At 44.5% G+C, this 17,965-nt stretch overlaps 1 protein-coding gene across 1 annotated transcript in view; it reads left to right on the top strand.

The window, feature by feature from the left end:
• Nucleotides 1-17,965, top strand: part of tll1 (tolloid-like 1) — a 454,505-nt gene that overhangs the window by 338,118 nt on the left and 98,422 nt on the right. Inside the window, exons 10-11 of the mRNA XM_070864299.1 lie at nucleotides 4,846-4,948; nucleotides 7,109-7,225. Of these exons, the coding sequence (XP_070720400.1) occupies nucleotides 4,846-4,948; nucleotides 7,109-7,225 (220 nt within the window). The remainder of the gene's footprint in view (nucleotides 1-4,845; nucleotides 4,949-7,108; nucleotides 7,226-17,965) is intronic.

The raw sequence follows: 17,965 nt of genomic DNA, 5'->3' as shown, positions 1-17,965 counted from the left end.
TCCTCCTCATCTCAGTTCTAAATGGGCTACCATTTATTCTTAAACTATGCCCTCCAGCTCTAAATTCCTCCACGTGGAAACATCCTCTCTGCATCTACCTTGTCGAACCTCCTCAGTATCTTGCATGTATCAATAAGATCACCTCTCATTCTTCTAAACTCCAGTGAGCATCGGCCCAACCTGCTCAACCTTTCTTCATAAGTCAATCCCTTCATCTCAGGAATCAACTGAGTGAACCTTCTCTGAACTGTCTCCAATGCAAGTATATCCCTCCTTATATAAGGAGACCAAAACTGTATGCATTAATCTAGGTGTGGTCTCACCGATACCCTGTACAGTTGTAGCAGGACTTCCATGCTTGTATACTCCATCCCCCTTGCAATAAAGGCCAACATTCCATTTGCCTTCCTGATTACTTGCTGTAATTGCATTCTAACTTTTTGTGTTCCATGCATAAGGACTACCAGGTCCCTCTTTACTGCAGCATTAATCTCTTAATCTCTGCAGTAATCTCTTTCCATTTAAATAATAATTCGCTTTTTTATTTTTCCTGCCAAAGTGGATAATCTCACACTTTCCCAAGTTATATTCTTTGTGTCCTCCTCACAACTTGCTTTCCCATCCATTTTTGTATCATCAGCAAACTTGGCTACTTTACACTCAATCCCTTCATCCAAGTCATTAATATAGATTGTAAATAGTTAAGGCCCTAGCACCGATCCCTGTGGCACCCCACTAGTTACCGTTTGCGAACCGGAAAATGACCCATTTATCCCGACTCTCTGTTTTCTGTTAGTTAGCCAATTTTCTGTCCATGCTAATATATTACCCCCCAACCCCGTGAGCTCTTATCTTGTGCAGTAACCTTTTATATCACTTTATCGAATGCCTTCTGGAAATCCAAATACACCACATCCACTGGTTCCCACTTATCCACCCTGCTCGTTACATCCTCAAAGAACTCCGGCAAATTTATCAAACATGATTTCCCTTTCATGCTGACTCTGCCTGACTGCATTATGATTTTCCAAATATCTTGCTACTGATGTTAGGTTAACTGGTCGCATGTGTGTCCCAACCTTTATTTCACTTTCTGTACAATGATTTAACTGTAATTTATATTTCCTGCTTTTTACTTCCTGCTTTGCTGTCTGTGAGGATTCTTCAATCTGATTGGTTGATCAGCCTGCCCTGTTCATAGATCCAATAGATCTCCTATAGATGGCACCAAATTCAAACTGACATCGGAAAAGAAGACATCTGGGGCCCGAAATTCAGGTGCACCAGAAACTGGTGCATTTATGCGTTTTTGACTGATACTTACCGCTGGAACTCCTGGTACGGTAAGTAGATCCATTATCAGGACTTTGAAATGTTTTCAAAGTCCTTCAGGAAATGGATCATCATGGAGTGGGTGTTAGATTTAAAGCCAGGCCGACTGGCTGAAAATGGGTCGGTCGGGGCCTCCGCCGCTGTCAATTAAAGGGGAGAGATTCTATCATTTTTTAACTTTGGCCACTGGTCCACTAGGGAGGGAGGCGGCCCGGCCGAACCCTGAGGCAGTATTTTTCCGGCCGATCGGCAAATTGGCCGGCAAAAATGTTTACATTGAGGCCATGGCAGTGGGCCCTCCCCTTTAAGGGTGGCCGCACTGCTGAAAAAACCTGGTGAGGGCACTGCACGGCAGGGCATCGATGGATGGAGCTGAATATCGATGGGTAAGTATTTTAATTTTTTTATTGTTTTAATTGGCAGTGCAACCACTCAGGCAGGATGGGGTCCAGGCCAAAAAATTCCCGACCTGAATTTAGGTCGGGTCGGCCTATTGACCCTAAAAAGGCAGCCATTTGATTTTTAGGAATGGCCACCACAAACAATCATTAACGGGTCTCTTTGAAACCCTGAATTTCAGCCCCCTGCACTCTTGAGCCCGCTAAAACCTAGTGGGCAGTTTTATTCAACATGAACGGTGAGCGTCGTTCCTTCGCTACTGACCACAAAATGCAAGCCATTGTGTATCCTATTTCTTTTCCTATTTCTTCTATCTATCTTTGTCTTTTTGCACTCACTCTGTCTCCTGCTCTGTTTAGCATTTACCATTAACTTCATTGTAAAACTGAAACGACAGAAGTTTGAGATTTTTGGAGTGTGTGACAATTTTGAAAGTGTGCAACAAATAATGGGCCAAATCCCTAAATGAAAACATATTTTGCCTTTTTTGTTACTCATACCTGGGTTCCTATCAGAATTCTCATTAAATACATAAATCCCTTTATATCTGCAAATGGTGCAATTTGAGACAACAAACAGTATTGGAATACTTATCATAGATGAATAAAAAGATGAAAGAGATTAAATTATTTCTAGATAGAAAATGTTACCTTTAGTAGACTCTTAGAAGCAAACATTGCTACAACAATTAAGATTTATTTTGAAAAAGATGCAGTGTCCCACTGACAGATTACAACAAGGGTAAATACTGGAAATAAATCCAATTTATTTTGAAGCTCTAGATCGTACCTGCAGCCTGATTGCTTGAAGCCCAGAATCCTAACTATGAGGTTCTGAGATTAACTTTTGATTAGGACTACATTATAAAAAGATTTCATTTTGGTGAACTGTTTCCCCCAATAATTTATGATCAATTACTAAAGGATAAATGTTGTGCAGGGGATACAGCTCGAATCATCATCCTGTGACAAATCCTGTGGATTTTTACACTCGCTGCGTCTAGGGGGATTTTCTGCCTGATTATCACCCTTTTACATAAGAAGTCCTGGAGCCAGTAATGAGTGGATCTGAATGATGTGACAGTTTCTGCAACAAATCAAGTGCCTGACTTATTGCTAATAGTACTACAGGTACAACGTCTGAAATCCGGAATCCTCGGGACCGAATCCATGCCGGATTTCGGCTTTTGCCGGATTTCAGACCTCGCCGCGGACCAAAACTTTGCCGGATTTCGGGTTTTGCCGGATTTTGGACCTCGCCGCCCGCCGATCCTCTACTCCTCGCCGTTCGGCGAAATGTCCAGTTTTCGGACAATTCCGGTTTTCGGAAATCCAGATACAGGACATTGCACCTGTACAACTTGAAATTACTTTTTCAACATGTTCGAAGGAAAAGACAATAATTCATAAAAGATTATCTGAATTTAGTAAAGCGTTGAGGCAAAATTCCACGTGTTAGAGTTCCATACCCTCGATATGAATAAATTTTTACTTTTCCTGTCCCTGTTGGGTGAGTTTGTTTTGCCAATTTAAAAGCACTAGGTTGTTGATTGTATATCAGATGAAAGAGAGGGGGGACAAGACTAAGCTGATACCACCGAAGCACAAATCTAATTGACGAATTACAAAGTAGCAATACTATTGATGCCTATTACAGTGACTACCCCTTCTTCCAACTGAAGGATAAAGCATGACACCAAGAGGTCTATGACTGTGTGTGCAGGGAGTGAGATCTGAGTTTGAAATAAATATGACCACTGAAAATGTTACATTTCCACATTAACAAACTTTGTCAGAGTTGTACGCTCAGCTCTTAATTAATGAAGAATTAAAAGTAAAGAAATATGGAAATTCTTTACAGAATGATTTGAAGATGAAGATAACCTAATGATTAGTATAGTCAATGTAAAGCAGCTTCACTTGAATATCTCCTGTAAATATCTTGTCTTGCAACTTTCCCCAAGATCTACCTTAAAATAACTTGAGGGCTTCTCTTGAAAACATGCTACTCCTTCTTTCAAAAAGTCAAGCAATGAAATCGACCTCCCAGGTGACATCAGCCAGAGGGATCCCCTTTGAACTGCATCCACTTTCTACCTTTGCCTTTGGTGTGATTGATCATCTTTCAGACTGAAAATGAGCTCTCTCCGTCCTTCCTTGTCTTCAGCCTCCAACAAGTTTTGCTTCATTGGGGAAGTAAACCAAGAAATCTCAACGCTCTTCTGAGGAGCGCTTAAACGGGCATCATTTTAATATGAACGTTCTGAAGGAGAGACACAGTGGGGTAAATTGTTAACTTGCCACCTGGCATAAAGATGGCGATCCAGATTGACCGCACATTGTAGAAACTGCCTGATTTTTAATTTCGATTGATTGGGCATTTTCTATTACAAGAGGCGAATTCGCAATTGCCAGCTTAATGCTCGGGCAGCAAGTTCAAAATCCGATCATTGAAGAACTGTCACTTTTGATTAAGCAAATGCTGCTTTGATGACGAGGACAGTAATTCCTGCTGTCTGGATCCCCCAAGATGTGCAGCTGGCAAGATTTTGCATTATCCTACACCAACACATGGGAACATCACAAGCCTCTGTTATTTTTACTGTGACCTTTTGAGGCTAAAATAGTAATATTATAATTCACTGTATCTTTACGGATAAACATTCTGAGGTTTAGTCATGATAATTTATGGGGCTTTCTGTGTAAACATTCTGGAGTTTACTCAAGCCCAGCGACTGCAAACAAAACTAGCAGTAGGAAGTGGAATATTGTCGTTTAGATGAGTTCAAGGTATGATTATGATTACACCATTAGCATGTCAACCTTTCAGCTAATTAGAGTTTCTGGGAATCTTGTCCCGTGGTGCCTAAATTATGCAGATCACCACAGTATCCAGTTAACCTGACCTTTCTTGTATCTGCTCCTCAATATTGCTATTTTTTGGTGATGCTGATTTCTTTATATTTACAAATGGGAACCTGATTTCAAGAAATGTAAAAGATTAGTGACATGAGTACGGGCAGGGATTTAGAAAATACCCGAAATGCCATATAAATCCTGCAGTTTCCAAATTTGGGAGGGAGATTTTCATGACTTCTATTCGCTTGTGTTGCAGATTGTTTTGAATTTTACAACCATGGATCTTTTCAAGAGCCGCCTGTGCTGGTATGACTACATAGAAGTACGAGATGGCTATTGGAGAAAGGCGCCACTTCTTGGTATTGAACCTTGTCCAATTAGGACACATAGCTGTACCACTGAATTTGAGGTTTTAACAACCACTTTTTCCCGTAAGAATGGAATTTAAGGGAGAATGCCACAGTGGAAGAAAGCAATTTTATGTAACCCCACCCTTCCCCCCCACAGGAAGATTGCAAAAATTGTTTTATGAAGTTATTAAATATAATTCTTTTCCAGTCTCTCTTTACTTGTTCCTAGAGTGTGGGTGTTGCTGGCAAGGCCACATTTATTGTCCATCATCAGTTATCCTGAGAAGGTGGTGGTGGGCCACCTTGTAGCAATTGTTTGTAAACTAAATGGCCAGTTCGGAGGCAATTAAGAGTCCGTTATTTAATATGGATCCCAGACACATGCGGGCCAGACCAGGTCGATGTCTTCCCCAAAAGACATTAGTGAACCAGTTTGGTTTTTACAACAATCTGGCAAGTTTTCATGGTCACATTTTATGCTGCTAGCTCACAGATTACAACTTATATTGAATTGAATTTCACAAATTGTTATGCTGGGACTTAAATGCATGACTTCTGAGTTGCTTGACATGTATCATAACCATTGAAGGAAAATTTCCCAACCAGTTTGCCATTTTACTTCAACTGCTAGAGTCAAAGGGGATGATTTGAACTCCGCCCCCTCGGCCTCTTCCCCGCCCCCCGCTAGTTGGGTGGGAATGGTGCATGTGAGAGGTTAAAATCAAGTAACTGGACCTGCTGACTTTCCAGGTGGCCGAGGCTCCCACTGCATTAATACTTAAGCATTGGATTCGATGACATCAATCGAACACCAATGAGATCTTAACTGCTGATAGCGGCAGTGACACCCACTATGGGATCCATGCAGGGAAAACTGGCATGAGGCTGGATTGTGGCCTGAAGAGGCCTAGATAAGTACAATTTTTTACTGTTTTGAAGGTTTCTTAATGGGCAAGGAGGAACAGGAGTCCTATACTTCCATCTCTGTCCCCTGACAGTGCTCGCTTCAGGACACCTACCCGAAGCACTTCCCTAATGCCAAGGATCCCCAGTGGCAGCCTCTTGTCATGGGAAAGCCCATTTCTGTCCACCAGCCACCTACCTTGTCATTCCATCTGGGTTCGGATGTGATTCTGCGTCGCAACATAGTAATGAGGCCCAGCAGTTAAAATCAGCCTTGCTTCATTTCTGCCTTCCGGTTCTGCCGCACACTTTGGGTCCCCCCTAGGCAACAATAATGCCCTGAAGTAAAATCGACCCCATAGACTCACCCTCTATGTAGTTCTCTCTTTAGCGCATCGTGTCATCCTGGGTAATATCCTTCTTAGTTAGCACTTGTCTGCATTTAGAGCTATATAGTGATGAAATGTTTGAAGCTACTATTGTCAAAAGATTATTTTGCACATATGCTAAGTATGCTTTTGTGGGCTGTAAATTCAATCAATTTTTTTTTCATTTAGACCATTTGTTTCATGTTTTTTGAAGTTCTTATTCAGTAACTTTATTTTACATACTAAAATACTAGAATACTTGTTTTAGGTTTTTTTGTTACCTATTCCCAACTGCTCAAACAAGAATAATTTAACTTTATTGTAACATCGCAACCCATACCCTTATTGAAAAGTAATGTTTCTTGTAAATGTTAGGTTTTTTTTAAAGCCAGGGACACCACTGAGAAAACTGTAACAATGTAAGTGTTATAATGTTAGAAAAATGAATTAACATAGACCGAAGATTGTTGAAGCATTTTTAAAAATAGTGATACCTAAAAATGTTAATTTCCCTGTCAATGTTATCAACATGAAATAAAATAGATTCAAAAAATGAACAGAACTAGACAAAAAAACACCCAAAGAATGTTTAAGTGAATCTAGGTTCTTTGATTTTTAAAAGTGTTATTGATGTACTCCAGGAAGCCCATTGTAGCAGAATAACAAGTTTAGGTAGGTTTCTGGGAAAATATTTCCAACATGAATAAAGCTGAATAGAACGACAAATAATAAAATGATACACAGAAACGAATAGTGCAGTGATGTATATTTACATATTAAAGCTTTTAAAAAAAAAACTATGCGTACCCACATCGTCGATTTAATTGTCTTATAAAGGTATTTTAAATGTGTTTTAGTGATATGTTGAACTTTTTTGTCTTAATATTTCTATATCCAGGCAGATATTGTGGCGATAAACTGCCTGAAGTTCTGACTTCCACTGACAGCAGGATGTGGATAGAATTCCGTAGCAGCAGTAACTGGGTAGGAAAAGGTTTTGCTGCAGTCTATGAAGGTATACTTTTAATTATATTACTATTGCTAATTAATTTAAATGCTTACATATCCGTCTGAGGACAGATAGTCATTGAGGGAAAGGATGGGTGGGACTGGTTTGCCACACGCTCTTTCCACTGTCTGCCCTTGATTTCTGCATGCACTCGGCGATGAGACTCGAGGTGCTCAGCGCCCTCCTGGATACACTTCCTCCACTTAAGGCAGTCTTTTGGCCAGAGACTCCCAGGTGTCAGTGGGGATGTTGCACTTTTTCAGGGAAGCTTTGAGGGTGTCCCTGTAACATTTCCTCTGCCCACCTTTGGCTCGTTTGCAGTAAAGGAATTCCGAGTAGAGCGCTGGCTTTGGGAGTCTCATGTCTGACATCCGAACGATGTGGCCTGCCCAGCAGAGCTGATCAAGTGTGGTCAGTGCTTCAATGCTGGGGATGTTGGCCTAGTCAAGGATGCTATTGTTGGTGCGTCTGTCCTTCCAGGGGATTTGTAGGATCTTGCGGAGGCATCGTTGGTGGTATTTCTCCAGCGACTTGAGGTGCCTGCTGTACATGGTCCATGTCTCTGAGCCATACAGGGGGGCGGGTATTATTACAACCCTGTAGACCATGAGCTTGGTGGCAGTTTTGAGGGCCTGGTCTTCAAACACTCTTTTCCTCAGGCAGCCGAAGGCCGCACTGGCGCATTGGAGGCGGTGTTGAATCTCGTCGTCAATGTCTGCTCTTGCTGATAAGAGGCTCCCGAGGTATGGGAAATAGTCCACGTTTTCCAGGGCTGCGCCGTGGATCTTGAAGACTGGGGGGCAGTGCTGTGCGGTGAGGACAGACTGGTGGAGGACATTTGTCTTACGGCTGTTCAGCTTAAGGCCCAAGCTTTCATACGCCTCAGTAAATACATCGACCATGTCCTGGAGTTCAGCCTCTGTATGTGCGCAGACGCAGGCATCGTCCGCATACTGTAGCTCGACGACAGAGGTTGGGGTGGTCTTGGATCTGGCCTGGAGACGGCGAAGGTTGAACAGTTTCCCACTGGTTAAAAGAACTCACGCACAGGCATCTTCCACTCCTCTAACTTGAAGTTCGGGACCTGGAACGTAACGACCCTCATGGACAAGTCCAACAGCAACAGGCCGGAACGCCGCACCGCCATAGTTGCCCAGGAACTTAGACGCTTTAATATCGACATCGCTGCCCTAAGCGAGATCCGATGGACAGGGGAAGGCCAGCTCAAGGAACAAGATTGAGGCTACATCACCTTCTGGAAAGGGAAACCAGAGGAAGAACGCCGCCTCCACGGAGTCGGCTTCGCCATCAAAAACGAGCTGGTCGACTTCAAAAGTAACCCAATGCTTTTGGAATGTCCTGAAGCATGATAGGGCACCAAGTGAGGCACATTTAAGTGTTGCAGGCTGAACTTGCATCAGTTGAAACAAATTAGCATTTATAGAGCACCTTATCACATCCTCAGGATATCCGCAAACCTTCACAACCAGCAAATTCCTTCAGTAAAGTCACTGCTATGTAGGGAGATGCAGCAGCAATCCCAAAACAAGGTCCCACCAACAGCAAATGGCTTAACTGACCTGTTGATCTGTTTTTGATGTTGGTTGAGGGATAACTGTTGGCCAGGACGCCAGAAGAACACACTGCTGTTCTTCGAATAGTGCCTGGGTCTTTTACATCCACCTGAACAGATAGACAGCATTGCCACCAATGCAGCTGTATTCTCTGGAATGGTGCTTGAATTCACAACTAGAGTTGTTTTGAGGAAGCAGAACATGTTTTGAATGGCTGCTCATGTGACTTGTGCAGTTCTTTAAAATATCAGCAATTTTTAGCATCTCAAATCGCCCCACTATATGTCTCTTCTCTCGGTCCCTCGCGCCACACAGGCATGGAGCTCAGCTTCAAAAGAAGCCCGGGGGTTGGAGGGAGGTGAAGGGGTGCAGAAGGTGAACTGAAGGGATGAGAACCCTTACACCATGCAGCAAGCAGCATCAAATGAAGCATGGGGTGGGGGGGGGGTTGGGGTGCGTGGGTGGTGACTGTGCTGTTTCCAGATCTAAGCAAGCCTATTGCACATGCTCAGACCTGGGTGTGGTCCATAATTAGGGCGCGACCTTGGGGAGTTGTCGTGCTGTTTTGAGCTTCTTGCAACAGTACAATTTAATCATGGGGCAATACCGACAACGCCGTACCTCGTGCAAGCATTCTGCATGATGGTGTTGCGGAGGAGACAATTGATTCAACGTCACCGCATGAGGAACCTCAGAGCATGTAGGATGATGGGCAGGAGGCCTTACCCATGTTGGATATATCGAGACAAGCGTTCATACCTCTACCTGAGCAATGCAGACTGTGAGAAGGTTGCATTTCCAGAAACATGAATACACAGAAAATAGGTGCAGGAGTAAGCCATTCGGCCCTTCGAGTCTTCACCACCATTCAATAAGATTATGGCTGATCATTCCCTCAGTACCCCTTTCCTGCTTTTTCTCCATACCCCTTGATCCCTTTAGCTGTAAGGGCCATATCTAACTCCCTCTTGAATATATCCAATGAACTGGCATCAACAATGCTCTGCGGCAGGGAATTCCACAGGTTAACAACTCTCTGAGTGAAGAAGTTTCTCCTCATCTCAGTCCTAAATGGCCTACCCCTTATCCTAAGACTGTGTCCCCTGGTTCTGGACTTACCCAACATCGGGAACATTCTACACACATCAACACTGTCCCGGCCCTTCAGAATCTTGTATGTTTCTATGAGATCCACTCTCATCCTTCTAAACTTCAATGTATAAAGGCCCAGTTGATCCAGTCACTCCTCATATGTCAGTCCAGCCATCCTGGGAATCAGTCTGGTGAACCTTCGCTGCACTCCCTCAATAGCAAGAACATCCTTCCTCAGATTAGGAGACCAAAACTGAACACACTATTCCAGACGCGGCCTCACCAAGGCCCTGTACAACTGCAGTAAGATCTCCCTGCTCCTATACTCAAATCCCCTAGCTATGAAGGCCAACATACCATTTGCCTTCTTCACCACCTGCTGTATCTGTATGCCAACTTTCAATGACTGATGAACCATGACACCCAGGTCTCGTTGCACCTGCCCTTTTCCTAATCTGCCGCCATTCAGATAATATTCTGCCTTCGCGCTTTTGCCCCCAAAGTGGATAACCTCACATTTATCCACATTATACTGCATCTGCCATGCATTTGCCCACTCACCTAACCTGTCCAAGTCACCCTGCAGCCTCTTAGCGTCCCCCTCACAGCTCACGCCGCCATCCAGTTTAGTGTCATCTGTAAACTTGGAGATATACATTCAATTCCTTCATCTAAATCATTGATGTGTATTGTAAAGAGCTGGGGTCCCAGCACTGAGCCCTGCGGCACTCCACTAGTCACTGCCTGCCATTCTGAAAAGGACCCATTTCTCCCGATTCTCTGATTCCTGTCTGCCAACCAGTTCTCTATCCACGCCAGTATATTTCCCCCAATACCATGCGCTTTGATTTTGCACACCATTCTCTTGTGTGGGACCTTGTCAAAAGCCTTTTGAAAGTCCAAATACACCACATCCACTGGTTCTCCCTTGTTCAGCTCAAAAAATTCCAGAGATTTGTCAAGCATGATTTCCCCTTCATAAATCCATGCTGACTTGGACCGATCCTGTCACTGCTTTCCAAATGTGTTGCTATTTCATCCTTAATAATTGATTCCAACATTTTCCCCACCACTGATGTCAGGCTAACCGGTCTATAATTACCCGCTTTCTCTCTCCCTCCCTTTTTAAAAAGTGGTGTTACATTAGCTACCCTCCAGTCCTTAGGACCTGATCCAGAGTCGATAGACTGTTGGAAAATGATCACCAATGCATCCACTATTTCTAGGGCCATTTCCTTAAGTATTCTGCGATGCAGAGCATCAGGCCCCGGGGATTTATCGGCCTCGGGGATTTATCGGCCTTAAATCCCATTAATTTCCCTTACACAATTTCACGCCTAATAAGGATATCCTTCAGTTCCTCCTTCTCACTAGACCCTCGGTCCCCTAGTACTTCCAGAAGGTTATTTGTGTCTTCCTTCGTGAAGATAGAACCAAAGTATTTGTTCAATTAGTCTGCCATTTCTTTGTTCCCCATTATAAATTCACCTGAATCTGACTGCAAGGGACTTACATTTGTCTTCACTAATCTTTTTCTCTTCACATATCTATAGAAGCTTTTGCAGTCAGTTTTTATGTTCCCTGCAAGCTTCTTCTCGTACTCTATTTTCCCCCTCCTAATTAAACCCTTTATGCACCTGTGCTGAATTCTAAATTTCTCCCAGTCCTCAGGTTTACTGCGAACCCGGGGACTGGGAGAAATTTAGAACTCAGCAGAGGAGGACAAAGGGTTTGATTAGGGCAGGGAAAATGGAGTACGAGAAGAAGCTTGCAGGGAACATTAAGACGGATTGCAAAAGTTTCTATAGATATGTAAAGAGAAAAAGGTTAGTAAAGACAAACGTAGGTGCCCTGCAGTCAGAATCAGGGGAAGTCATAACGGGGAACAAAGGAATGGCGGACCAATTGAACAAGTACTTTGGTTCGGTATTCACTGCGGAGGACACAAACAACCTTCCGGATATAAAAGGGGTCGGAGGGTCTAGTAAGGAGGAGGAACTGAGGGAAATCCTTCTTAGTCGGGAAATTGTGTTGGGGAAATTGATGGGATTGAAGGCCGATAAATCCCCAGGGCCTGATGGACTGCATCCCAGAGTACTTAAGGAGGTGGCCTTGGAAATAGTGGATGCATTGACAGTCATTTTCCAACATTCCATTGACTCTGGATCAGTTCCTATGGAGTGGAGGGTAGCCAATGTAACCCCACTTTTTAAAAAAGGAGGGAGAGAGAAAACAGGGAATTATAGACCGGTCAGCCTGACATCGGTAGTGGGTAAAATGATGGAATCAATTATTAAGGATGTCATAGCAGTGCATTTGGAAAGAGGTAATATGATAGGTCCAAGTCAGCATGGATTTGTGAAAGGGAAATCATGCTTGAAAAATCTTCTGGAATTTTTTGAGGATGTTTCCAGTAGAGTGGACAAGGGAGAACCAGTTGATGTGGTATATTTGGACTTTCAGAAGGCTTTCGACAAGGTCCCACACAAGAGATTAATGTGCAAAGTTAAAGCACATGGGATTGGGGGTAGTGTGCTGACATGGATTGCGAACTGGTTGTCAGACAGGAAGCAAAGAGTAGGAGTAAATGGGGACTTTTCAGAATGGCAGGCAGTGACTAGCGGGGTACCGCAAGGTTCTGTGCTGGGGCCCCAGCTGTTTACACTGTACATTAATGATTTAGACGAGGGGATTAAATGTAGTATCTCCAAATTTGCGGATGACACTAAGTTGGGTGGCAGTGTGAGCTGCGAGGAGGATGCTATGAGGCTGCAGAGTGACTTGGATAGGTTAGGTGAGTGGGCAAATGCATGGCAGATGAAGTATAATGTGGATAAATGTGAGGTTATCCACTTTGGTGGTAAAAACAGAGAGACAGACTATTATCTGAATGGTGACAGATTAGGAAAAGGGGAGGTGCAAAGAGACCTGGGTGTCATGGTACATCAGTCATTGAAGGTTGGCATGCAGGTACAGCAGGCGGTTAAGAAAGCAAATGGCATGTTGGCCTTCATAGCGAGGGGATTTGAGTACAGGGGCAGGGAGGTGTTGCTACAATTGTACAGGGCCTTGGTGAGGCCACACCTGGAGTATTGTGTACAGTTTTGGTTTCCTAACCTGAGGAAGGACATTCTTGCTATTGAGGGAGTGCAGCGAAGGTTCACCAGACTGATTCCCGAGATGGCGGGACTGACCTATCAAGAAAGACTGGATCAACTGGGCTTGTATTCACTGGAGTTCAGAAGAATGAGAGGGGACCTCATAGAAACGTTTAAAATTCTGACGGGGTTAGACAGGTTAGATGCAGGAAGAATGTTCTCAATGTTGGGGAAGTCCAGAACCAGGGGTCACAGTCTAAGGATAAGGGGTAAGCCATTTAGGACCGAGATGAGGAGGAATTTCTTCACCCAGAGAGTGGTGAACCTGTGGAATTCTCTACCACAGAAAGTTGTTGAGGCCAATTCACTAAATATATTCAAAAAGGAGTTAGATGAAGTCCTTACTACTAGGGGAATCAAGGGGTATGGTGAGAAAGCAGGAATGGGGTACTGAAGTTGCATGTTCAGCCATGAACTCATTGAATGGCAGTGCAGGCTAGAAGGGCCGAATGGCCTACTCCTGCACCTATTTTCTATGTTTCTATTTCTGGCCAATTTATATGTCTCTTCCTTGGATTTAACACTATCCTTAATTTCTCTTGTTAGCTACAGTTGAGCCACCTTCCCCGTTTTATTTTTACTCCAGACAGGGATGTGCAATTGCTGAAGTTCATCCATGTGATCTTTAAATGTTTGCCATTGCCTATCCATCGTCAGCCCTTTAAGTATCATTTGCCAGTCCATTCGAGCCAATTCAAGCCTCAAACCATCGAAGTTACCTTTACTTAAGTTCAGGACCCTAGTTTCTGAATTAACTGTGTCACTCTCCATCCTAATAAATAATTCTACCATGTTATGGTCACTCTTTTAACCGAAATCTGTGAGTTAGTAAAAGCAGACCTGCAACCTAGAAGTGTCACGAGGACTGCTTTGTTGAAGTGAAAGTTACAGCTGCACTTTCATTCTATGCATCTGGATTGTTCCAGGCCACAAATCGGAAAGTGTGTTCTATTTCTCAGCATTCAACACGTATCTTCATTCGGCTGGTGACTGATGCGCTATATGCCTGGAGGAATGACTACAGAAAGTTCCCCATGACCGCCCAGACTATGTGTGAAAGGACTGTGGGCTTCTCCAGGATTGCTGGCTTCCCAAAGGTACAGGGCTGCATTGATTGTACCCATATTGCCTTGTGAGCACCTTTGGAGGATTCCGAGATGTAGAGGAACAGAAAAGGCTTCCACACTGTTAACATGCAACTCGTGTGCGACGACATGCATCGCATCATGTCAGTTGATGCAAGATACCCTGGGAGCGCCCATGATGCATTTATCCTATGTGAGAGCGCTACATCTGCCATGTTTCAGCAGCAGTCAGGAGGGCAGAGCTGGCTACTGGGAGTCAAAGGTTACGGCCTTATCACCTGGCTCATGACGCCCCTAGGCGTAACCCAGACGGAAGCTGACCGGGAATACATCATGTCGCACATTGCGATGTGCAGCATAATAGAGCGGACCATTGGCATCTTGAAACAGCGTTTCCGATGCCTGGACCATTCCAGAGACTTCTTGCAATACTCCCCTGAGATTGTCAGTCAGTTCACTGCTGTGTGCTGCATGCTGCATAACTTAGCTATCATGAGGCAGCAGCAGCTGGTAGTAGAAGACCACCTGAGGGGAGAGTGGCTGATGATGAGGAGGAAGATGCAGATGACAAGGAGGAGGAGGACGAGGAAGCCATGCAACTACCTGAACCTGGAACACGACGGCAGAGGAGGGCGGTCCGTCATGCCCCTTTAATGATTGCTCGAGCCTTGCCCCAACAGTTCATCCGTGAACGCTTTGCTGCCTGAAGTCTCAGCAGCAACTATTCAAAATGGACCATGTTTACTGTTTGGACCTGTTCTGTAATGTTGTGTTGTGTTAATGGAACAAATAATGGAAATGATTCTTGTTTACTTCAAAAAGCTGTGTTAATAATGGAACAAATAATGGAAATGATTCAGTTATAATTTAAAATATATTTTATTCAAAGGTTTAAGAAACATATGTTTGTACTTAACTTTAATAAACATATTCTTGTATCAAACTTTAAAGTATTCACTTAAGATCACTTAAAAACTTTAAGATCACTTACAAACTTTTAAACTTGTAAATTTACATAACTTACAAAAAACTTTTAATTTGACAACAGTAACAACAACAGCAAAGAAAGGCTGCACCCATCTCTCCTCCACCTTATTCTAAGACTGCCCGCTGCGCTTCGTATTGTTGACTCCACCCCTGCCCGCAGGCGGTGGCATAGCATTTCTCTGGTTGGTACTAAGCTTTTCTTTCGAACATCTCGGGTAATGCGCACTTCTTGATGGGGGGGGAGGGGGTGCAGGCGGTAATGTGGAAGGCCAGGCTTGGGCCTCTTCGGAGGCTGGTCTGGGGATTGGAGTGGGAGTGGAGTTGATTCTGTCAATGTGCGCGGGTTCTGGGCGTGTTCCCTTGTTGCAGCAGCTGACTCTGACATTCCCTCCCTCATGCCCTGACAGCGCATCAGCTACCTGCAACATTCCCTCCGTCATGGGCACCGACATTGTATCAGCTACCTGCAATATTTCCTCCCTCATATGCACCGAGATTGTATCAGCTGCCTGAGATATTCCCTCCCTCATGTTCCCGGACTTTGTTCTCATTTCTCGTGAGAGTGATGTTATTTCTCCCGACCGTCCCAATACCTCATCACCCACCCCACTGATGGTGTCCAGGAGTGATTGTGTAAGGTCAATGCTCTCTGCACTCATTGCCATCATCTGAACCACATCTGTTAGCTCCTGCACCTCAGGAGAATGCTGTCGAGCTCTCCTTCTCCTCCCCACCCTGGATGTGGCTCACTGCATCCCACTGGGACTCGCAGCCTCAGACAGTGGTGCCCTGGGTCTGCCTTGCTGCATCCCACTGGGACCCGCAGCTTCGGACGGTGGGGCCCTGGGTGTGCCTTGCTGCATCCCGCTGGGACCCGCAGCTTCAGAATGTCCTAACAACACTTGTACCACTCAAGAAAGGGGCTGGCACTTCAATGGGCGGCACCTACACATCCTCCAGAATGAGTGCAACAGTGGGGGCTTCATCCATCACCTCCCCCTCCCCTCTCACCCCCATGCTCTTGGTCTGGAAGGTGGGATTGGAAGATGTTCTCCTCTTCAGGCTCGTCCGCATCTGAATCTTCTTCTGTATCGGCTTCAGTCTCATCAGAGTTGACCTCAAGTTCTGCGAAATATAACCGAACAGACAAATGATTAGTAGCAGAAGAGGGGGCAGGGTGGCATGAGTAGGCTCACACAGCGCAGGCAGCAGGCTCATTTGAAGGAGCACGATAAATGATAGCACATTGCATCAACCGAAGCGTAGCTGACGGAAACATCCCCAGGAACCGAAGCATGGCTAGCCCATGCATTACTTCACATTTAGCAAAGCCAGACTGTAGAATGTTCAGAATTTACCCTCTCCCTGGAGTGTGGGCCCAGCTTGTGCAGTGGTGGTTGCTTTTCTCCAGGCAGGACCCATCAAAGCAGCGACCCTGTCTTCCAAGGATGTCAGTGGGTGCAGATTTGCCGGGCCTCCTCCTGTCCGAGTTCTTTCCCTTTTGTTGTGTCCCAACTTCCTCTGCAAAGATGAAAATATAACTTTTTAGAGATGTCGTCTTTCTGCTGGGTGGGACATATCCAGATGGTCACATTTACAATAGCAATTCCAGTGAATAAATGAAAATATTACTTACACTAACTACTTGACCAAGGTCCTGCCACTTCTTTTTGCACTGGCCTGCAGACCTCAGGTGGTCACCATTGCACAGTAATCTTCTGCAAGTTAGTTCCAGCATTTATTCATTTCTTTTGGTGAAACTTTAATGTGACCTCTGCTGGTGTCCAGCTCATGCCATCTGGCCTCAATTACAGTAACCAGGGCCTCCACTTCAACCTGTGAGAAATTCTTGGTCCATGAGACGTCTTACATCTTGTATTGCAGCTCCGATTTTTCCAATGAGAATTAAAGTTCTCACATACAACTGGCTCTTTAAAAATGGCTGAATGCAGACCGGGAGCTGTGCTGGGCATGCGCGCCCAAAGCAATCACATCAGAAACGTCCTTTTATTTCCCTGCGCATGTGCAGAAGCGGGGGTATTTTTTTTTTGGCGCAGGCATTAGGCTCCACCCCTTGAAGCAAAAGGACAGGCTGCGCGGCGCCAATTTCAAAAAATAGAACGGGGAAACTTGCTACTTACTTTTTTGGAGTAGTCGGGGCCAAAACAAAATGGCGTAACGCTGGCAATACGCCAAAAAACGGCATTGGGGAAAACTGAGCCCAATAATTGGTTATTGAAATTCTTCAGCTGGAATGATTTTTCAGGGCACCAAGCAACTGGAAGTGGCTCCTTAGCAATACCAAGCAACTTCCACAGCAAATAATAGCAAACAGCTGTCAACGGCTCAGTATGAGGAAAGCTCCTCTCAAAGTGTTGCACAAAGAGGAGAACTGGGCCCTGAGATAGGTACACTAATTAAAATGGAAAACAAGCTAGAAGTTCAATTTTTTTAAATGGATTTTAAATATAACCTTTTTGACTGGGGAAAAGAAGTGCTCAGCCATGGTTCAGTTGGTAGCACACTCGCCTCTGAGTCAGAATGCTGTGGTCTCAAAGGAGCAGAAGAAGGCGGTTTTGGGATGGAATTTGGAGACTGAAGCCTAGGCAGCAATAAGCATGGCTGATAATGGTATGTGGGGTGGGGCGATTAGGCTTTGAGGGTGAAGGGAGGGGAGATGCACAAGAGAGATGAGTCAGAGGAACAAAGAGTTCTTGGAGACTTGTTGGGTTGGAGGAGGTTACAGGGATGAAAATGTAAAATTTGAGCCAGAGAGGAATGGAGCCAAAAAGTAGGTTAACAAGAACAGCGATGATTGGTGAGCAGGACTTGATGCAGGATAGAATGTGG

This window comes from Pristiophorus japonicus, chromosome 2 (assembly GCF_044704955.1).
Source record: "Pristiophorus japonicus isolate sPriJap1 chromosome 2, sPriJap1.hap1, whole genome shotgun sequence".
In the NCBI taxonomy this organism is placed as follows: domain Eukaryota; kingdom Metazoa; phylum Chordata; class Chondrichthyes; family Pristiophoridae; genus Pristiophorus; species Pristiophorus japonicus.
Note: the sequence above shows the minus strand (reverse complement) of the source record. Positions and strands in the feature narration are given on the sequence as shown.